General features: G+C 32.6%; 1 protein-coding gene across 1 annotated transcript; it reads left to right on the top strand.

Moving 5' to 3' along the window:
* The first annotated feature begins 3,605 nt into the window (after positions 1 to 3,605).
* On the top strand, positions 3,606 to 22,869 carry LOC135130816 (uncharacterized). Its single transcript, XM_064058238.1, has 14 exons — positions 3,606 to 4,007; positions 4,071 to 4,192; positions 4,240 to 5,013; positions 11,420 to 11,636; positions 11,701 to 11,841; positions 11,894 to 12,089; positions 12,136 to 12,279; positions 13,009 to 13,021; positions 13,084 to 13,258; positions 13,330 to 14,183; positions 21,926 to 22,142; positions 22,207 to 22,347; positions 22,399 to 22,582; positions 22,632 to 22,869. The coding sequence occupies exons 1-14, from the start codon at positions 3,854 to 3,856 to the stop codon at positions 22,774 to 22,776; spliced, it is 3,477 nt and encodes a 1,158-aa protein (XP_063914308.1). The 5' UTR covers positions 3,606 to 3,853; the 3' UTR covers positions 22,777 to 22,869.
* Positions 22,870 to 23,013: the final 144 nt, after the last annotated feature.

A 23,013-nucleotide genomic window follows, 5' to 3' on the forward strand; every position in this document is an offset into this window, starting at 1 on the left:
AACGACAAATTTTTTCCTGTTTAGTATACGTTTCACCTTTCATTTAGAGCAGATAAAATAATTACTGAAATGGAGACGGGGTGGGAGGGCGGGGTAAATTATTTTTTCTTCTATAGAGTGGAATTGAGAAATAATAGCACCTAGAATGTAAAAATTAAAATTCAGTTGTGCCATTTTTTAAAATGGAAGATTTCATTTTATATGTAATTTTTTAGTCAGCTTGCCTCAATTGGAACACCTCTATTTTTTAAACAGTATGTCATTTGCTAATGAAAGGTCTGCAAAAATCAGTCCTATGATAGCAGGTGTTGACCCCGCCCACCCACCCTCTTCTCATTCTAACGACAAATTTTTTCCTGTTTAGTATACGTTCCAGCTTTCATTCAGAGCAGATAAAATAATTACTGAAATGGAGACGGGGTGGGTGGGCGGGGTAAATTATTTTTTCTTCTCTCGAGTGAAATTGAGAAATAATAGTACCTAGACTGTAAAAATTAAAATTCAGTTTTGCCATTTTTTAAAATGGAAGATTTCATTTTATATATAATTTTTTAGTCAGCTTGCCTGAAATGGAACACCTCTATTTTTTAGACAGTATGTCATTTGCCAATAAAAGGTCTGCAAAAATCAGTCCTATGTTAGCAGGTAGTGACCCCACCCACCCACCCACTTCTCATTCTAACGACAAATTTTATTCCTGTTTAGTATACGTTCCACCTTTCATTTAGAGCAGATAAAATAATTACTGAAATGGAAACGGGGTGGGTGGGCGGGGTAAATTATTTTTTCTTCTCTCGAGTGAAATTGAGAAATAATAGTACCTAGACTGTAAAAATTAAAATTCAGTTTTGCCATTTTTTAAAATGGAAGATTTCATTTTATATATAATTTTTTAGTCAGCTTGCCTCAAATGGAACACCTCTATTTTTTAGACAGTATGTCATTTGCCAATAAAAGGTCTGCAAAAATCAGTCCTATGTTAGCAGGTAGTGACCCCACCCACCCACCCTGTTCTCATTCTAACGACAAATTTTATTCCTGTTTAGTATACGTACCACCTTTCATTCAGAGCAGATGAAATAATTCCTTAAATGGAGACGGGGTGGGTGGGCGGGGTAAATTATTTTTTCTTCTGTAGAGTGGAAATGAGCAATAATAGTACCTAGGCTGTAAAAATTAAAAATTCAGTTGTGTCATTTTTTAAAATGGAAGATTTCATTTAATATATAACTTTTTAGTCAGTTTGCGTCAAATGGAACACCTTTATTTTTTAGAGAGTATGTCATTTGCCAATAAAAGAGCTGCAACAATTAGTCCTATGTTAGCAGGTGTTGACCCCGCCCACCCACCCTCTCCTCATTCTAACGACAAATTTTTTCCTGTTTAGTATACGTACCACATTTCATTCAGAGCAGATAAATTAATTATTAAAATGGAGACGGGGCGGGTGGGCGGGGTAAATTATTTTTTCTTCTGTAGAGTTGAATTGAGCATCAATAGTACCTAAGCTGTAAAAATTAAAAATTCAATTCTGCCATTTTTTAAAATCGAAGATTTCATTTTATATATAATTTTTTGGTCAGCTTGCCTCAAATGCAACACCTCAATTTTTAGAGAGTATGTCATTTGCCCATAAAAGGTCTGCAAAAATCAGTCCTATGTTAGCAGGTAGTGACCCCGCCCACCCACCCTCTTCTCATTCTAACGACAAATTTTATTCCTGTTTATTATACGTACCACCTTTCATTCAGAGCAGATAAAATAATTACTGAAATGTAGACGGGGTGAGTGGGCGGGGTAAATTATTTTTTTTCTGTCGAGTGGAATTGAGAAATAATAGTACCTAGACTAAAAATTAAAATTCAGTTTTGCCATTTTTTAAAATGGAAGATTTCATTTTATATGTAATTTTTTAGTCAGCTTGCCTCAAATGGAACACCTCTATTTTTTAGACAGTATGTCATTTGCCAATAAAAAGTCTGCAAAAATCAGTCCTATGTTAGCAGGTAGTGACCCCGCCCACCCACCCTCTTCTCAATCTAACGACAAATTTTATTCCTGTTTAGTATACGTTCCACCTTTCATTCAGAGCAGATAAAATTATTACTGAAATGGCGACGGGGTGGGTGGGCGGGGTAAATTATTTTGTCTTCTGTCGAGTGAAATTGAGAAATAATAGTACCTAGACTGTAAAAATTAAAATTCAGTTTTGCCATTTTTTAAAATGGAAGATTTCATTTTATATGTAATTTTTTATTCAGCTTCCCTCAAATGGAACACCTCTATTTTTTAGAGAGTATGTCATTTGCCTATAAAAGGTCTACAAAAAGCAGTCCTATGTTAGCAGGTAGTGACCCCACCCACCCACCCTCTTCTCATTCTAACCACAAATTTTATTCCTGTTTAGTATACGTACCACATTTCATTCAGAGCAGATAAAATAATTATTGAAATGGAGACGGTGTGGGTGGGCGGGGTAAATTATTTTTTCTTCTGTCGAGTGAAATTGAGAAATAATAGTACCTAGGCTGTAAAAATTAAAAATTCAATTCTGCCATTTTATAAAATGGAAGATTTCATTTTATATGTAATTTTTTAGTCAGCTTGCCTCAAATGGAACACCTCTATTTTTTAGACAGTATGTCATTTGCCAATAAAAGGTCTGCAAAAATCAGTCCTATGATAGCAGGTAGTGACCCCGACCACCCACCCTCTTTTAATTCTAACGACAAATTTTATTCCTGTTTAGTATACGTTCCACCTTTCATTCAGAGCAGATAAAATAATTACTGAAATGGAGACGGGGTGGGTGGGCGGGGTAAATTATTTTTTCTTCTATAGAGTGGAATTGAGAAATAATAGTACCTAGACTGTAAAAATTACAATTCAGTTGTGCCATTTTTTAAAATGGAAGATTTCATTTTATATATAACTTTTTAGTCAATTTGCGTCAAATGGAACACATTTATTTTTTAGAGAGTATGTCATTTGCCAATAAAGAGTTTGCAACAATTAGTCCTATGTTAGCAGGTAGCATGTCATACTATTCGTAAGTTTCTTGAACAGTCTGATAATGTCAGTCAGATTAGATTAGCACCAGTAGGTCAGTGACGTAATGATAGAAGTCTTGCCTGAATGCCGGTAATTTCCGGATCAGTGGTGGGTCTTAATAATAATAACTAGATGAATGAAAATTCATCAGACAAAACTGTTGAACTACCTTGTCCACTTTGTTTACAAAAATAATTTGCACATTTAGAATGGTCCCCTAATATGTGGTTGGGTCCATTCAGGATGTCATTTTTAAAATTATTTTTTTTGCCAAGGAACGTAGTTTCTGTAGTTATATTAATTTTAATCAACTAATATAGGCGTATAGTTGGTTGCATAACTTGCGTGAATTTTTTTGATGTTATTGTTTTGATGTATCTGTAAATAAATAGATATGTATTTATTTTATTTGCAAAATTTTCACTAAAATTAAAAAAGAAGATTTAAGAACAACACAAACCAAATGATGATCAAAAATCACCAGCTGAATATCCCCAGATTGTGGATCATGTCCGCATTTTCCTGCAAACGACAAACAACCAAACTCGGTTTTTCGACGATAAATCGTCCTAAAATCATTTAAAATCACCGTTTTACAAAATTCTGTTAATGATTCAAACACATTTTCCTCAATAAGATATCCACAATTACACGATTGCTTATCGATCACGTACTATCGTCAGTCGTATCAATTATGTCAACAAATTTGGGTTTTTCGCTGTAATGTTGGTGAGCATTAAAGGGGAAGCCCCTTTAGGTGTGTCAGCTGTGTGTTCCCAAAAAATCCACAAACAAAGAAAACATGGGTGCACTATTATCCACTGAAAACAACGACGAGTATTTGCAAGACAGTTCATGCTCTGAAGACGAAGAAGATCCAGAAGAAAACTCAACCAATGAAGAACCCCACAGGAGACTCTCTCCGAACTATGATGAAATCACGCGGCTAGCTTACGGTAAAAACCACCCTCAACACACACGGAAGCCATAACCCCACTTTTGAACCCACTTTTTTCCAGATTTAACCTTGGACTCCGCTACAGATACCACAGATGCAGCCCCTCCGGCTGCCACAATGACGATTACTTTAACAGTAGATCAGGTGATGGTGGTGGAGAATCATCTTGACACATATGAAAAAGTAACACAAGTTTTTACAGAAATCACAAAATTGAGTTACTGTTTTAGGTGTCTTTGGTGTATTTGCTGTATGATAACCCCGCTGTAGCGCTAGAACACTTGACTAAGTTGGTTAATGGCAGCAACGACAAGCTTATCTACAACTGGGCTATTTTCCAAAACTTGAAAAACTTAAAGTGGCAAGAAAAGCTTGTTGAAGCTTTATGTATTATACAGAACTATGAAGTTGTAAGGATGCTGGGTTTTACAAGAGACAACCTAGTTGTAAGGTTTTCCCCCCATCTTTACTTTGTGAACATCTATGTGAACAAAATCCGGAAAGCTCTCTATTGTTTGTGTGAGGCTTTTGATTCCACAGATGGCGATAATCTGCTGGGGTTAGTTTGTCCAGACTTTCAGAATAAGGGGTTTAATTTTAAAGTGTACAACCCGGAATATCTGGAGCTGTATTTGTTGCACTGGGAGATCATAGGGTACATTAAGCAAGATAATTTGACTAACTTGTGTGCAATTTTAAAAGTCATGGATCAGCTGGACTGGTATGAGAAATTGAAACAGTTAATTCCAGCAGTGGTTACACACAGCAGCGAGAAAACAAAAACGTCTCTTGATAGTAAAAAACCAAAGAGTATTTTTGACGATATTTTGAATCCATCGTCGAGTTTGTTCTCGCTTCAGTCGTCCTTAGATACGCCAATCAGTGCAGATAATGCAGTTTTTGTGAATTCGGATAACAAATATGATGTTAACCCTGGATGTCCTGGGGTCTGCTTGATTATTAACCAGGAAAATTTTTACAGGGAGATAGAGCCGTCTCTTCAGGTGAGTTTTCTCGCTAGAATTAAAGGTCTCCCGTTTCCGTTTATCTGTCTGTCTGTCCGTCTGTCTATATCTCCGAAAGTACTGTGTTTCACGTTGCTGAGAATAAAAAAAATCATCACATTGGAGTTGGGGTGGGTGGGCGGGGTTTATATTTTCCTCTTTTTTCTTAGTGTATATAGTATTGTTTCAACAACACGATATTCAAACACATGATTTTAACTTCTTGCAAAGAAATAAGTATAAGTAACGTTGAAATATCGAAGTTTTTAGAAATCCTCAAAAATTCGCATTTCCTACCGATTCTTCCGAAAATGTTGCTCCGTGACCATCAAAGACTATATTTTTAGAATCAGCATGTCGAGATCTACGTCATTGAATTTTTTCGCAATTTTTAGACAATGGTCCCCGCTTCTTCAAATTTCGGCCAAATTTTGACATTTTCGAGACTTAACTAAAGACATTTTCTTGTAGATTTCGAGCTCTAGAACTCACTTCCGGCTTCGTTTCTTTAATAACTGCAACCGTTTTTCCTGAATCGACCGTTGAAATATCGAAATTTCTAGAAATTTTCAAAAATTCGCATTTGGTACCGATTGTTTCGAAAATGTTGCTCCGTGACCATCAACACACTATATTTTTAGAATCAGCACGTCGAGATCTACGTCCTTGAATTTTTTCAGTTTTCAGACAACTTTTTTTACAAGTGAATTTTTTTTTTCGACTTTTCAATTTTTCTATTTGCAATCTGTCAATTTTTCGAATTTCGAATTTATAGATCCTATTTTAAATTTTTGTTTTTTCAACTTGCCGATTTTTCAGTTTTTCGTTTTTCTATTTTTGGATATTTCCATTTTTCAGTTTACCGATTTTTAATTTTTCGAGTTTCCAATTTCTCGTTTCTTCAATTTTTCAGTTTGCAATTTCTCAACGAGCAAATTTTTGATTTTACAATTTTTGGATTTGAATTTTGCGATTTGCAATGTGTCAATTTTTCGAATTTCGACTTTATAGATGCTATTTTAAGTTTCTGTTTTTGCAACCTGGCGATTTTTCACTTTTTAGAATTTTCAAAATTTCGATTTAACAATATTTCGTGCTTCAGTTTTTCGGTATTTGAATTTTACAATTTTTTGTTTTTTCAATTTTTCGTTTTTTCGGTATTTCCATTTTTCAGTTCACGATTTTTTTATTTTTTTCGAGTTCTCGTTCCTTCAATTTTTCAGTTTTTTACAGTTTTTCGACTTTTCGAATTTTTAGTTTTTAAAATTTTTCGTTTCAATATTTTCATTTTTCAGTTTCGCGATTTGTAAGTTTTCAATTTGAAATGATTAAATTATTGATTTTTCAACTACTTTTTAATTTTTCAATTATCGCTTTTTTAAGTTTTCAATTTTTCTAATATGTCTAATTTTTGAATTTTTCAATAACTGGATTTTTAATTTTTGTTTCTTCAATTTGCAATTTTTTATTTTACAATTTGTCCATTTTTAGACATTTGATTTTTTTTTTCCTTTTTTCGGTTTTTTAATTTTTCAGTTTTTCGTTTGTTCAAATTTTCGATCAAGAAATTTTTGATTTTCCACTTTTTCTATTTGCAGTTTTTCGGATTTATAATTTTTCCATTTTTTGTTTTTCTGAGACTTTACAATTTTTCATTTTTCTAACTTTCTATACTTTCGATTTTTCATTTTCTCGCTTTTTAATTTTTTGATTTTTCAATTTCACAATTTTTCAATTTTTTCAGTTTCTGCATTTTTAGTTTATCGTTTTTTTTTGACTCAATTTTTCGATTTTACAATTTTCCGTTTTTTCACTTTTCGTTTCTTCAATTTTGGATTTGAAAATTTTTGAAGTTTGCAGTTTTTCGATTTTTTAATTTTTTTTTTTTTTAGAAAAAAAAAAGCGAAATATAAGCCCCGCCCACCCGCCCCATCTCAATTCTGATGATTTTTTTTTATTCGTCGTAAGCCGAGGGGTGGAGCTTAATTGCAAAATCCTTATTTCTCAATAAGAAATAAAAAACATGTTATTGAGTATCGTGTTGTTCAAATACTATGTGTATTAAGAAAAAACAAGTCCAAAAATTAAGCTCCTAATATTCATACCAACTTTTGAATTTTTCAATTATTTGATTTTTAATTTTTGTTTCTTTGATTTGCATTTTTTTTAATTTTACAATTTTAAAATTTTTAGACATTTCAATTTTTCAATTTTTCGATTAACAAATTTTTGATTTTCATTATTTTACAATTTTGTCAATTTTTAGACATTTGGATTTTTTTCCTTTTTACGCTTTTCAGTTTTTCGTTTGTTCAAATTTTCGATTTAGAAATTTTTGATTTTACATTTTTTCGATTTTACTTTTTTCGGTTTTTCAATTTCTGAATTTTTAGTTTTTCAATTTCTTATTTTAACAATTTTTCAATTTCTCATTTTTACAATTTTTCGTTTTTTCAGTATTTCCATTTTTCAATTTCCTGATTTTTAATTTTTCCATTTGTTAATTTTCCGATTTTATAATTATACAATTTTTCGACTTTTTTGACATTTTCGTAACTTAACTAAACACATTTTCTTGTAGATTTCGAGCTCTAGAACTCACTTCCGGCTTCGTTTCTTTGATAACTGCAACCGTTTTTCCGGAATCGACCGTTGAAATATCGAAATTTTTAGAAATTTTCAAAAATTCGCATTTCCTACCGATTGTTCCGAAAATGTTGCTCCGTGACCATCAACACACTATATTTTTAGAATCAGCATGTCGAGATCTACGTCCTTGAATTTTTTCGCAATTTTTAGACAACTTTTTTTAAAAGTGAAATTTTTAGAAATTTCGATATTTCAACGGTCGATTCCGGAAGAAAGGTTGCAGTTATCAAAGAAACGAGACCGGAAGTGAGTTCTAGAGCTCGAAATCTATAAGAAAATGTCTTTGGTTAAGTTTCGAAAATGTCAAAATTTGGCCGAATTTTTTTTTTTTTAAATTAAAAAAAAATAAAAAATCGAAAAACTGCAAACTTCAAAAATTTTCAAATCCAAAATTGAAGAAACGAAAAGTGAAAAAACGGAAAATTGTAAAATCGAAAAATTCAGTCAAAAAAAAAAACTAAAAATGCAGAAACTGAAAAAATTGAAAAATTGTGAAATTGAAAAATCAAAAAATTAAAAAGCGAGAAAATGAAAACTCGTAAAGTCAGAAAAACAAAAAATGGAGAAATTGTAAATCCGAAAAACTGCAAATAGAAAAAATGTAAAATCAAAAATTTCTTGATCGAAAATTTGAACAAACGAAAAACTGAAAAATTGAAAAGTCGAAAAAAGAAAAAAAAAATCAAATGTCTAAAAGTTGACAAATTGTAAAATAAAAAATTGCAAATTGAAGAAACAAAATTAAAAATCCAATTATTGAAAAATTAAAAAATTAGACATATTAGAAAAATTGAAAACTTAAAAAACGATAATTGAAAAAGAAAATTGTAACATTGTAATATTGCAGATCGAAAAATCAATAATTTAATAATTTCAAATTGAAAGAGTGAAGAAACAAAAAAATTGAAAAATTGAAAACTTACAAATCGCGAAACTGAAAAATGAAAATATTGAAACGAAAAATTTTAAAAACTAAAAATAAGCAAAGTCGGAAAATTGTAGAAAACTGAAAAATTGAAGGAACGAGAACTCGAAAAATCAAAAATAAAAAATCGGGAAACTGAAAAATGGAAATACCGAAAAAACGAAAAATTGAAAAAACAAAAAATTGTAAAATTCAAATTTTGAAAATTCTAAAATGTGAAAAATCGGCAGGTTGCAAAAACAAAAACTTAAAATAGCATCTATAAACTCAAAATTCGAAGAATTGACACATTGCAAATCGAAACATTCAAATTCGAAAAATTGAAAAAACGAAATATTGCAAAGTGGAAAATTTGTAAAATCGGAAAATTAACAAATCGAAAAATTGTAAAATCAAAAATTTGCTCCTCGAGGAATTGATCAGTGAAAATATTGAAAAAACCAAAAATTCTAAACAAAAATTGTAAAATCAAAAAATTGCAAACTGAAAAATTGAAGAAACGAGAAATTGAAAACTCGAAAAATTAAAAATTGGCAAAGTGAAAATGGAAATATCCAAAAATAGAAAAACGAAAAACTGAAAAATGGGCAGGTTGAAAAAACAAACATTTAAAATAGAATCTATAAATTCGAAATTCGAAAAATTGACAGATTGCAATTAGAAAAGTTGAAAAATCGAAAAATTCTAGAGTCGAAAAATTGTATAATTATAAAATCGGAAAATTAACAAATGGAAAAATTGCAAATTCAAAAATTTGAACGTCGAAAAATTGAACAAAAGAAACATTGAAAAATCGAAAAATTAAAAATCAGGAAATTGAAAAATGGAAATACTGAAAAAACGAAAAATTGTAAAAATGAGAAATTGAAAAATTGTTAAAATAAGAAATTGAAAAATTGTACAATTGTAAAATCGAAAAATTGCCAGTCGAAAAGGAATTGAAATAGAAAAACTAAAAATTCAGAAATTGAAAAACCGAAAAAAGTAAAATCGAAAAAATGTAAAATGAAAAATTTCTTAATCGAAAATTTGAACAAACGAAAAACTGAAAAATCGAAAAAAGGAAAAAAATCTAAATGTCTAAAAATTGACAAATTGTAAAATAATGAAAATCAAAAATTTGTTAATCGAAAAAGGAAAAATTGAAATGTCTAAAAATTTTAAAATTGCAAAATTAAAAAAATGCAGATCAAAGAAACAAAAATTAAAAATCAAATAATTGAAAAATTCAAAAGTTGGGATGAATATGGGTGGAGCTTAATTTTTGACTTGTTTTTTCTTAAAACACATAGTATTTGAACAACACGATACTCAATAACATGTTTTTTATTTCTTGTTGAGAAATAAGGATTTTGCAATTAAGCTCCACCCCTAGGCATACGACGAATAAAAAAAAATCATCAGAATTGAGATGGGGCGGGTGGGCGGGGCTTATATTTCGCTTTTTTTTTCTTTAAAAATAAAAAAATTAAAAAATCGAAAAATTGACAGTCAAAAAAAAAACGAAAAACTAAAAATGCAGAAATTGAAAAAATTGAAAAATTGTAAAATTGAAAAATCAAAAAATTAAAAAGCGAGAAAATGAAAAATCGAAAGTATAGAAAGTTAAAAAAATGAAAATTGTAAAGTCAGAAAAACAAAAAATGGAAAAATTGTAAATCCGAAAAACTGCAAATAGAAAAAATGGAAAATCAAAAATTTCTTGATTGAAAATTTGAATAAACGAAAAACTGAAAAATTAAAAAATCGAAAAAAGGAAAAAAAAATCAAATGTCTAAAAATTGACAAATTGTAAAATAAAAAATTGCAAATTGAAGAAACAAAAATTAAAAATCCCATTATTGAAAAAGAAAATTGTAAAATCGTAAAATTGCAGATCGAAAAATTCAATAATTTAAAAATTAAAAAGTTGAAAAATCAATAATTTAATCATATAAAATTGAAAACTTACAAATCGCGTAACTGAAAAATGAAAATATTGAAACGAAAAATTTTAAAAACCAAAAATTCGAAAAGTCGAAAAATTGTAAAAAACTGAAAAATTGAAGGAACGAGAACTCGAAAAAAATAAAAAATCGTGAACTGAGAAATGGAAATACCGAAAAAACGAAAAATTGAAAAAACAAAAAATTGTAAAATTCAAATACCGAAAAACTGAAGCACGAAATATTGTTAATTCTAAAAAGTGAAAAATCGCCAGGTTGCAAAAACAAAAACTTAAAATAGCATCTATAAACTCGAAATTCGAAAAATTGACACATTGCAAATCGAAAAATTCAAATCCAAAAATTGTAAAATCAAAAATTTGCTCGTTGAGAAATTGCAAACTGAACAATTGAAGAAACGAGAAATTGGAAACTCGAAAAATTAAAAATGGGTAAACTGAAAAATGGAAATATCCGAAAATAGAAAAACGAAAAACTGAAAAATCGGCAAGTTGAAAAAACAAAAATTTAAAATAGGATCTATAAATTCGAAATTCGAAAAATTGACAGATTGCAAATAGAAAAATTGAAAAGTCGAAAAAAAAAATTTCACTTGTAAAAAAAGTTGCGAAAAAATTCAAGGACATAGATCTACGACGGCGAATTTACAAAAATTCGCATTTCATAGCGATTCTTTCAGAAATATTGCTCCGTGACCATCAACACTCAATATTTTTGGAATCAGTATCTCGAGGTCTACGTCCCTGATTTTTTTCGCAATTTTTAGACAACTTTTTTAAAAAGGAGATTTTCCCAATGGTCCCTCCTTCTTCAAATTTCGGCCAATTTTTGACATTTTTGAAGCTTAACTAAATACATTTTCTTTACGGTATTTTGTATTAACCAGGACCTTCTGCCTCCCTCGGAAACTAAGTTAGATCCCAGAATGGGTACCCAACACGATAAGAGGAAACTGATCGAAACCTTTGAACAGTTCGGCTTTAGAATCGAAACCGCAGACAATTTAACCCATTCAGACATACCCAAAGAAATTGAGAAAGTCATGAACTCCATCACGACCGAATCTAGCTTTTTCGTGTGCATCATGTCCCACGGGGACGAAGGTAAACCTCAATATCTTATATCAATATTATCATTATTATTATTATTGTTAATGTTGTTCAACAGGCGTCATCTATGGCGTCAACAGTTGCCGCGTCCACGTGAAGAAGCTCAAAAACCTTCTGTGCAGCAAAAACCGACGCAATCTTTCCGGCAAACCTAAAGTTTTGATTCTTCAGTCGTGCCAAGGCACCAGGTGCCAACCCAGTAATAAAATAATAAACCCGACGTGACAAGAAACCTAATTTTGGTTTTCTAGTTGCCTCGTTCGAGCCAGACAACGATAATATTGTCATAGACGGCCCTTCCATGTCCACGTCTGAGGTGATTCCACCGCTTGCCGATCTGTTCACGTTCTGGGCAACCGTACCAGGTTATGGTGCCATAAGGAATAAGAAAACTGGGTCGTGGTTTATACAGTCGCTGTGTGAAAAGCTGACCACTCTTGGGGATAAGTATGTGGGAACGACGGGTTGAAGGGTCTCTAGGGGGTGTTTTTAGGCACCATTTCGAGGATATTTGTACGTCGGTTGTGAGGGATGTGAGCAGTAAAAAGTGGTCACAGATTAAGGAGGAGGTGGCCATGGTGCCGTCGAAGGACAGCACTTTCAGGAAGCTGTTTTATTTTCCGCCCATTAGGAAGTAGCTTTTGTATCGATAAATGCGCGTTATGACTTGATTTCTGTGTTTTTATTATAAATAATGATTTAATGTTAGCTTTTATTGTTAATTATGATCAGCTAACTTTGACACAAGAATCACGCAACAAATTTTCAGCAGATTATTTTCACTAGCATTGAGTGATTTTCGCCTTTCTGTACTCTTTCATAAAAGTCACAGTTCGTTAAAATAGTGTGGTTATGTTGAAATTGTCACATCTCAGGTGTCCTCTGTTACGTGAGATAATATAATTAGTTTTTTTTGTTTGACGAAGTGTCAAATATAGTTGATCATATGGTATTTAAATAAAAGTATGATATATTCAAACGAAAATTAAGTACCCATATTTAGTAAATATTATATGTTTTACATAAGTACTTCTAATATTGTTATTTTACACTAAAGTCGCCTTAAAGGTACAAGGTTTTTTTAATTAGTGTTAATTTCACGTTGATAAATGTGTCTTATTATTATAAGAAAATAATGAAATTTGAATTATGGCTTTGATAAAAAAGTCCCCAGTTGAATATCCCTAAGTCATAGATCATGTCCTTTTTTTCCACCCGTGTTTTCCGCAACCAAACTCAATTTTTTTTTTTAGGAAAATGCGTTCAATATTACCGCCGACAAAGGTTTGTCTGTAATACAAATACATTTGTGTCTGTAACTTACCCACATTCACACTTTTCCTTTCGGATCACGTACTATCGATAGTCGCAGCAAACGTGTCAATAAATTTGGGGATTTGCGTCATAACGTTGGTGGGCATTAAAGGGGAAGCCCCTTTAGGTGTGTCAGCTGTGCTGTGCATTTCCAAATAATCCAAAAATAAAAAAAATGGGTGCAATGTTGTCCAATGAAAACAACGACGACTATTTGCAAGACAGTTCATACTCTGAAGACGAAGAAAATTCAACCAATGAAGCACCCCATAGAAGAATTTCTCCGATCTATGATAAAATCGGTAAAAACAATTCCTAATACAAACCAAACATAACCCCACTTTTGAACCTATCAGAGCCCCCTTAATTCCAGACTTAACCAACAATATTTGCTTGGACTCCCCAACAGATACTACAGATGCGGCCCCTCCGACTGCCACAATGGCGACCACTTTGACAGTAGATCAAGTGATGGTGGTGGAGGATCACCTTGACATCTTTGAAAAAGTGTCTTTGGTGTATTTGCTGTACGATAATCCCGCTGTAGCTCTAAAACTCTTGACTAAGTTGGTTAATGGCAGCAACGACAAGCTTATCCATAACTGGACCATTTTCCAAAACATAAAAAAGTCAAAGTGGCAAGAAGAGCTTGAGGAGGCTCTTTACATTATACAGAATTACGAAGTCTTGAGGATGTTGGGTTTTGCAAAAACCGACCTAGATGTAAAATTTCCGCCGCATTTTTGCTTTGATAAAATATATGTCAACAAAATCCGAAAAGTTCTATACCGTTTGTGTGACGCTTTTGATTCTACAGATGGCGAAAATTTGTTAAGGTTAGTTCACACAGACTTTCAGAAGAAGGGGTTTAATTTTACAGTGTATAACCCGGAATATTTGGAGCTGTATTTGTTACACTGGGAGAGCTTAGGGTACATTAAGCAAGATAATTTGAGTAATCTGTGCAACATTTTAAATGTTATGGAGCAGCTGGATTGGTGTGACGTATTGAAACAGTTATTTCCAGCTGTGGGTACGCGCGTCAGCGAAAAAACAAAAACATCGACTTTGTTCTCGTTTCAGTCGTCTCAAAGTACTCAGATTAGTGTAGATAAGAATGCAAATTATGATACTATTGAAAAATATGATGTTGACCCTAAGTCCCCAGGGGTCTGTTTAATTATTAACCAAGAATATTTTTACCGGGAGATAGAGCCAGATCTTCAGGTAAGTTTTGACCCTAGAATTGGGGTCTTAGTACTATTAGTTTTTTTGTTCGTCGTTGCTTTAATGTCATTTATCTTCGTTTATTTAAACGTCTACACTAGAACACTGCTCTCTTTGATATTCGTGTCCTCTTTGTTTATTTCCCCTAGTCTCAATTTGAAGTCAATGTTATAATTAGGGTTCACTTGCAAACTCCTTGGTCAGAAGTGCTAAAAGTCTGTTTCTTTGTTTCTTCAAAATAATTTACACGTAGCGGAAGCGGAGTGCGCGGTTCCTTGTCGAGCTGGCACCCGCGCCAACTGCACAAAAGATGCAGCTCTTGAATAGAAGTCAGGAACGATCGGGGTGACGTGACGCTGTCACCTTATCTATCCCCGCTTAGCTCGGCACGTTTCTTCGTTAGATAGAGTAGAATCACCGTCATGGGGGGAGAACAGCCACGACCAGGAGCCCCAAACTCCGCTCGTGCTACAACGCTCCCTGTGGGGAATTCTACTGTCTTCCAGAATGAAATTGGGATAGTTCATCGCCACACTCTCATATGACTCTGGTGCCGCTACCGCTGCAGAGAGTTTTTTATTAAAATGTGGTTTTTTGTTGACTGCCACAATTTAAATTTTGTAGCTGAGCATTAACCGGCACAACTTAGTCGCAACTTTTTTTTTTGCTTTTTTTGTCAGTGGAGGAATAAATAAATTTCAATTCAGGACACCACAACATTGACTTTCCTTTTCCTTAACGCCGAACTTACTAATACTAACTGCTTCAGTTTGAGCAATCATCACTCCTTCTTCTCTCTTTTTTGTCTCAATCGACCTGTTATCAGAAGGTTCTAGACCAAATTTTGTGCTTTTCCTGGATTACTCAAAGGAAGCGAAGCCCCATAAAGATACCTAACAATCAGTAAACAGCTTAATTGCAAGATCCATATTTGTCTAGAACAATTTACCATTTTAAACACATTTTAAGCTTCTGAAAAAACGACTGCGTATATTAAGACAAAGACAAAATAGAAGCCCCACCCACCCGCCCTGTCTCAATTCTGATGATTTTTTTTTATTCGTCGTACGCTGAGGGGTGGAGCTTAATTGTAAAATCCTTATTTTTCTACGAAAAATTACCATGCGAAATATGTTCTTAAGTAATCGTGTTATACAAAGAAAACTAAATGTATTAATTAAAAAAAAAAAAACAAAAGTGAAGCCCCACCCATCTGTCTCGATCTCAATCGTGATGAATTTTCCACTCGTAGTCAGAGCGAGGGGCGGAGCGTAATTACAAAAATGACGTTTCCCTACCAAATTTACCATTTTAAACATATTTTAAGTTTCTTGTTGCCGAAATAAGTCTACACATATTGAGAAAAAAAGGCAAAATGTAGCCCCGCCCACCCGCCCTATTTCAATTGCGATGATTTTTTTTAATTCGTTGTGAGCCATGGGGACAGAGCTTAACTGCAAAATCCTTATTTCTCTGCGAGAAATTAAAAATATGTTTGTGAGTGTTTTCAAAGAATACTATGTATATTAAGAAAAATAAAGCTAAAGATTAGGTCCCACCCATACGCGCCACGATCTCAATTCTCAATTGTGATGAATTTTTGATTCGTTGTCAGATCGAGGGGCGGGGCTTAATTGCAAGATCCATATTTGTCTACAAGAATTTGCCATTTTAAACATGTTTTAAGTTTCTTGTTCTGAAAAAACGACTGCGTATATTAAGAAAAACAGACAAAATGTTTATATAACACTCACTTATGTGGTAGGGTTTACAGTTTAAAGTTTTATTCTTATTTCATTTTATGGTATGTTTTGTTTTTCTTATTAGTTTTTCGTTATGTTTAATTAATATAGTCCTACTATTGGAAGATTCTGTTGGGCAATTAAATTTTTTATTTATTTATTTATTTAATTGTGATGTTTTTTTTAATCGTCGAGTCAAAGGAGCGGAATTCAATTACAAAATTCTTATTATTTCTCTACTAGAAATTACTATGTAAGACATGTTTTTGAGTATCGTTTTATTCAACGAATACTAACTATGTATATTAAGAAAAAATTAAAGCCAAAGATAAAGTCCCACTCATACCTGCTCTGATCTAAATAGTAATCAAGTTTTCATTAACTGGCAGATTTAGGGGCGGAGCCTAATTGCAAAATCCATATTGCCTTACATAAATTTAAAATTTTAAACGTGTTTCAAGTTTCTAAGAATAAAAAAATCATCACAATTGAGAGGGGGTGGGTGGGCGGGGTTTCTATTTTGCATTTTTTTTTCTTAATATACATAGTATTCTTTGGACAACACGATACGCAAAAACATGTTCTTAATTTCTTGTAAAGAAATAAGTATTTTGCAGTTATGCTCCGCCCTCTTGGTTAACGGCGAATAAAAAAATCATTACAGTTGAGACAGGGTGGGTGGGCGGGCTTACATTTTGTCTTTTTGTTTTAATATGTGTACACTTCATTTCACAACATGAAACTTAATACATGTTTAAAATGGAAAATTTGTATAAGGAAATATCGATTTTGCAATTAGGCTCCGCCCCGAGGGGTAAACCGCCGACCATCAAGTGTACAATTGATTTCCTTTTGACAATGATTTCCTGTTGATTTCCCCCGATTTCTTTTGATTTCCTCTGATTTCCTTTGATTTGCTGTAATTTCCTCTTGATTTCCTATGATTTCCTGTGATTTCCTCTTGATTTCCTGTAATTTCCTCTTGATTTCCTATGATTTCCTGTGATTTCCTCTTGATTTCCTATGATTTCCTTTTGATTTCCTCAAAATTTGTTTACATAATGTACTACAGGATGATTGTTAACTTTTTTTTAACTTGACTTTTTTTGTTTTGCCGATAATGATGTTGAATTTAAACCTTTTTTTACCAAGTGTTTACTAACGTACGGTGACTAGGTAAGCTGCAGTGCTTTCCCTTTAGACGAAAAAAATAAATAAATAAAATGTATTGTGCTGCTAAGCAACAATCTGAAATGTTTAAGAAAAAAAATCAGATTTTACTTACAAAAAGAACGCTACTCTAAAATCGAGGTTTTAGATGTCTAAATCAATAGAGTAAGTAGGTATACGTTCGAATTTTACACTTTCTTGGGTCAAATGTTTGTTCTAAAAGTGGACATATGCAATATTCTAGATTTTTTGCACATTCAGTTAGAAAACTTTATGGTCTATTTTAATTTTGAATTTAAAAATGTCTGGTGTGTACAAATTAGTTCGTTTAAATCACTCAAAGATTTAATAATTTATATTATATATTATTATTAAGTTTTTAATAAATTATATTATGAAATTTTGCTTTTGACTTTACGAAATTAAAAGCACATAAAGGCCAAGGATATTTTTAGTTATGTCAGCAGTTTTTACTTATCAGTGACTCATAAGGCAACAACGACTGGCTCATACGTTCGCAGAGGTAATTAATGAATACCCAATAGTCCAAAATCATTCTATTAGGTGCATCCTTGTGTTGTGCATGTTAAAATTTGACCTACTAAATCAAACTTATAATAATAACTTAAGTCATTACTCATTACTTTTTAAAAATTGGGTTTATTCATTTATTATGGTAGCATAAACAGAAAAAACAAGTAGTTTCATTTATTTTATTAAATGTTAAAAAAAAAGGTAACTCTAAACATAAAAGTAAATCATTTCTGTTGGATCATAACAAAATATCACAAAATAAAACAACTTATTAAAAAATACTTACCCCATAACCTGGGTCGAGATTTGTGTATATATTGTAGATGATGTTGAAGTAAAAAACTGTGCTAAATTCTAGCTACCCATAAATACAGATGATAACACTTTTAATTTTTTGTTCACAACTTTCAAATGAAGCATATTAGAAAAAAACTTTTGAAATGCAAAATTTAACACGTAAGAATTTTTTTTGCACAATAAAGGAGTGGGTAACACCATTTGATAAATTTTCAAAGGTAATTTTCCCCTTTAAAAGTGTTCATGGGCACCTAGAATTTTGCACAGTTTCTTACTTTAGTATTCTCTACGATATATACTTGTACAAATCTCGACCCAGGTTGAGGTTACATTATCACAAATTTTAATCACATCATTTAAAAAAAAACTAGAATTAAATCAAATATTTTTTCAATAATTTTTTTTCAAAAACTAAACTGCCTCTTCTGAGTACCTGAGGTGGAGGTAGTTTCATTATATATTCATTTTCTTGGATCTCCCACTGATCTTTAATGACCGGAAACATAAAAGCATCCGGAATTTTTGGATTCCTTTTCAAAAAATCACAAAAAATATGGTTAAGTGATAACACTTTACCAATGTAACATTTTTTGTTTTGTTTTTAAGTTGTTAATTGTACTATAATATAATCGTCTATATTTAAGTCTGGTTTAGAACGATCAGTCCTACTATTTTCAGCCTTGAGATTCAAACGAGGATTCAAATCATCAGAATAATTGGAAGAATTCAAACTTTCGGTGTCCGTGCTGTCATCATATTCGATACTACTTGGGTTGTCTAAATCAGATGAGTCGCTTGATATATTATAACGTCTTTTTTGTTTTCCAATTTGGACTGGTTTTTGAATTTGAGATGCATCTTTATATTGAAGGCAGGTATCTGTTTCTGAGTTAACTCTACTACTATTACATTTCTTATTTTGAATAAATCTTTTGAGACGATCCACACTGACGCGATTCTTTTCATTGTCTAACAGCCAGCAAAGTGAAGACTTTTTTTATAACTTTTGTTGTATTATCTAAGCGTATTCTGACTAGATCACCTTTCTCAACAAAAATATCGTCAATATCAAAACTTCTAAGGTGTATATCTCTGTCAAATTTCTTAGATTTGTACGAAATTGTGCAAAGATCATTCAGTAAATCTTCATCTTGGTCAACTGGATCGTTTTCCAAACTTTGAAAATAGTTACGTTTCATGGCTATTTGAGAATTGTTGTAATTTTCAATGTGATCGCACTGTTTTTCACTAAACATTTCATCTTCAACTTCATTGCATTCATTGTCTTTACACGGAGGCAAAAATACATAGTTGAAATCTATCACTTTCATTGCTAAATCTTTAGTGTCACGCAGACAATCCCGTAAAGCTGATTCTACGGTGCTTTGTATATCTTTATCTGAAATGTTTTCTAAGACATCATTTTTCACAAAATCTCTCTTCATGATTGAACTTTTTTTCCTGATTTCTCTAGGAAAACGAATTTTTTATCCAAATCGTTTTTAATGTGGTTTATAGTTTGCAGTCTGCAACATATCTCTTATACTAAAATTAACAATTGTGCTAAAAGTTGAGGTCATTGATCTAAGGCTTCTAAACATACTCTCACAAGTTTGAGAGCTAAACTTCCAAGGCAAGAACATATCATCAGTAAGATTACTTTTTTGAAAAATTTTAATTATTTTTATTAATGCGTGTCCATTGAGTTCAACGCATGTGTAGCAGTTGGAAGATAAAAAGTTATCTTTTACTGTATACTGTCTTTGGTCCTTAATCCATTTTTTCCATATTCGTAGGAAAAATATGCAATACCAAATGTTATATGTATATCCTTTCTAACATAGATAACGTTTTGTCCAGGAATGCTGCCGATATAAGATACATTAGTTTGAAATAAGCTGTTGTTCCTGCACTATTGTCAATGTTGTCGGCTATCATTTTTCTTACTTCCGGGCTACACACTTTTTCTGCCGCTGCATAGTTCATTTTGTCTTCTGCTTTCAAATCCGTTATTGTTAGCATATGTTGATCTTTGGTGTAATTTTTTACTAATATTTCAAGGTAAGCAACTGTAGCAACGTTATTCCCTAGAGGTAATATTGAGTCTGATTTTAAACCTAGAATTGAAATTCCATACTTTTGGGCATCTTTCTGCATAATGGCAAATCTTTTTTTGACGTTTTGATAAGTAAATTTATTGTTGGTCCCAAAAATGGTCAGGCAGTACGGAGGAGAATAATTATCAGATAGAGGTTGTGCCACAATTATGTACGCATAATGAGCTTTTGTTCCAGTCTTGAAGTACTCTTGAATAGTTTGAGCGGAAGAAGCTATGTAATGGTTTGTTTCCGGTAGCCCATTTCTTAAAGGAAGCACAAATCCTACCACTTTATTAGATCGAGAGTCATATTCTATGCGACCCGTTATTCGAGTCGCATCTTCACTGATCCAAACAAATTTCTTTAAATTTCTTTCTTCTAGGAATAATTTTAATCCTTGCAAGTCCATAACACATTCGTCCAGTTTTGTACTATTTTCAGCAATGTATCTATTTAAAGAAGATATTGTAGGAATGTTGGTAAATTCGATTGCAGCGTTTCATACAATAGACGACCTCCTATGTAGTAGAGGTATAGGCAAAACTTTTTTAAAGTGGCGTTATACTTATTCTGATTACTTGATTTTGACGCATTTTTTGATGAAATGTCATGGAGCATTTGGAGAAACTCATTTATCTTTGGCCCTTCTGTATCTGGCAGTTTTTCTGTTTCATTTCTATCAAAATTGTAATATATGCTTTCTGTTAAATTGGATGTTAATTTGTTTTCACAGATAACGTTTTTAACTTGTTCTATTATGGGGAAACAGTTGGTTAATAGCTTTGATATTGATTGTTAGGAAATGATGTGCGTCTTAGGGTTTTAACATTTGTCAAATTAATTTGATAGGGAGGAAAAACTATAGTTTTGCACTACCTGATCTTAATGAATTTGGTACCTCATATCACAAACTCAATTTTTAAAAACTAATTTCGGGTGAAATTATAAATTTGGTTTGTAGGTATAAAGCAATATAATGTATCATTTCTCATCGGAACTGCACTTCATTAACTACAACTTTAATATTTGTCAAGCTGAAATATCAAGCTGTCAGTTAATGATATTATACTGGAATTTTCTATCATTATGCCCTTAAAAGGTTATTTAATCTCCACTTTTAAGATTAAATTGAAATTTTCTTTCTTATGATGAATACTATGACTTATGTCGTACATGTTACGTTTATTAGTTCTAGAAAATATCTAGTTTAACTGGATTTGCTATGATGATTTTGGATTTCCTCTGTTTTCTTGTTGATTTCTCGTTAATTTCTCATTGATTTCCTCTTGATTTCTCGTTGATTTCCTCTTGATTTCCTTTTCATTTCCTTTGATTTCCTGTGATTTCCTGTGATTTCCTGTGATTTCCTTTGATTTCCGGAGCTTAATTGTAAAATCCGCGTCATATATTAACTTTTCGTTTATAAGTTTAAAAGTGATTAAAACCAATTAGAAGTAGACAGTTTGAATTTCAATCACAAAAAAGACGATAATGCTCATCATACGGCTTCTAGACAGCATTGTGAGTCCCTGGAGAACTCTTCGAAAATCGAGGAAATGCGATGATTCATGGAAGCGGTTCCAGATGGAATTCAACCGACACTAGAATGTCGAACTTCATGCTCGAAAATTTTAAACAAGGATGGAGAGATTCGGGATTTAGGCCCTCTGTTTTCATAAACGAAGTTCAAACTGAGCACTAGAAAGTCCCACAAGGACACTGTGTGATTTGGGTCTAATTTCCTCCGGCACAATTAAATTCCTAGTCAAAAATACTAAAATTGTTCTAATATCTTTATGCCATTATACTTTTATTTGAAAATATGTATAAGTAAATTCACCTCATTCTTGACATCTTCATTCGCCGGCCTCAATTCTTTACTGTATTTTATATTAACCAGGAACTTCTGCCTCCCGCGGGTACTATATTAGATACCAGAACGGGTACCGAACACGATAAGAAGAAACTAATCGAAACCTTTCAACAGTTCGGCTTTAGAATCGAAACCGAAGACAATTTAACCCATTCAGACATATCCAAAGAAATTGAGAAAGTCATGAACTCCATCACGACCGAATCTAGCCTTTTCGTGTGCATCATGTCCCACGGGGACGAAGGTAAACCTCAATATCTTATATCAATATTATCATTATTATTATTATTGTTAATGTTGTTCAACAGGCGTGATCTATGGCGTCAACAGTTGCCGCGTCCCCGTGAAGGAGCTCGAAATTCTGCTGTGCAGCAAAAACCGACGCTACCTTTGTGGCAAACCCAAAGTTTTGATTCTACAGTCGTGCCAAGGCACCAACTTCCAATGCAGTAATAAAATAGGAAATTCGACGTGACGATAACCTAATTTTGATGCTCTAGTTGCCGCGGCCGAGCCAGACAACGATAACATTGTCATGGACGGCCCTTCTGAGGTGATTCCACCGCTTGCCGATCTGTTCACGTTCTGGGCAACCGTACCAGGTTATGGTGCCATAAGAGATATGAAGACTGGGTCATGGTTCATACAGTCACTGTGTGAAAAGATAATCACTCTTGCGGACAAGTATGTAGGAATGATGGGTTGGAAGGAGGGTTTCTAGGGGACGTTTTAGGTACCATTTTGAGGACATCTGCACGGCGGTTATTCAAGACGTGAGCAGTAAAACGTGCGTACGGAATAACGAGAGAGTGGCGATGGTGCCTAAGAAGGAAAACACTCCCAGGAAGTTGTTTTATTTTCCGCCCATTAGGAAGTAGCTGTTGTATCTGTAATACGTGTGTTAAGGGTTGATTTTTACTGTTTTTGTTATGAGTGGTTTAAATGTCTTAAATAAAATTTATTTATTTTTTTTTTGCTAAACGATTGCTCCGATTCCGGCAAACACCGGTGAAACGTTTCTTGAAAACACACTCATAGGAGTTACATTATCGAGAATACAAACTATCAGTGCGACAAACATTAATTTTGGGGGACGTCCTTGACACTCGTCAATA

Source organism: Zophobas morio, unplaced genomic scaffold (assembly GCF_036711695.1).
Source record: "Zophobas morio isolate AGI-343-1 ecotype UQ-CSIRO unplaced genomic scaffold, CSIRO_AGI_Zmor_V1 ptg000018l, whole genome shotgun sequence".
NCBI classification, from domain to species: Eukaryota; Metazoa; Arthropoda; class Insecta; order Coleoptera; family Tenebrionidae; genus Zophobas; species Zophobas morio.

Coding starts and splice junctions, on each gene's coding strand:
- LOC135130816 (XM_064058238.1), top strand. CDS start 3,854: ATGGGTGCACTATTATCCACTGAAAACAACGACGAGTATTTGCAAGAC. Junction 11,842..11,893: donor AGGCACCAGGTGCCAACCCA/GTAATAAAATAA, acceptor TTGGTTTTCTAG/TTGCCTCGTTCGAGCCAGAC. Junction 22,583..22,631: donor ATAATCACTCTTGCGGACAA/GTATGTAGGAAT, acceptor GGGACGTTTTAG/GTACCATTTTGAGGACATCT.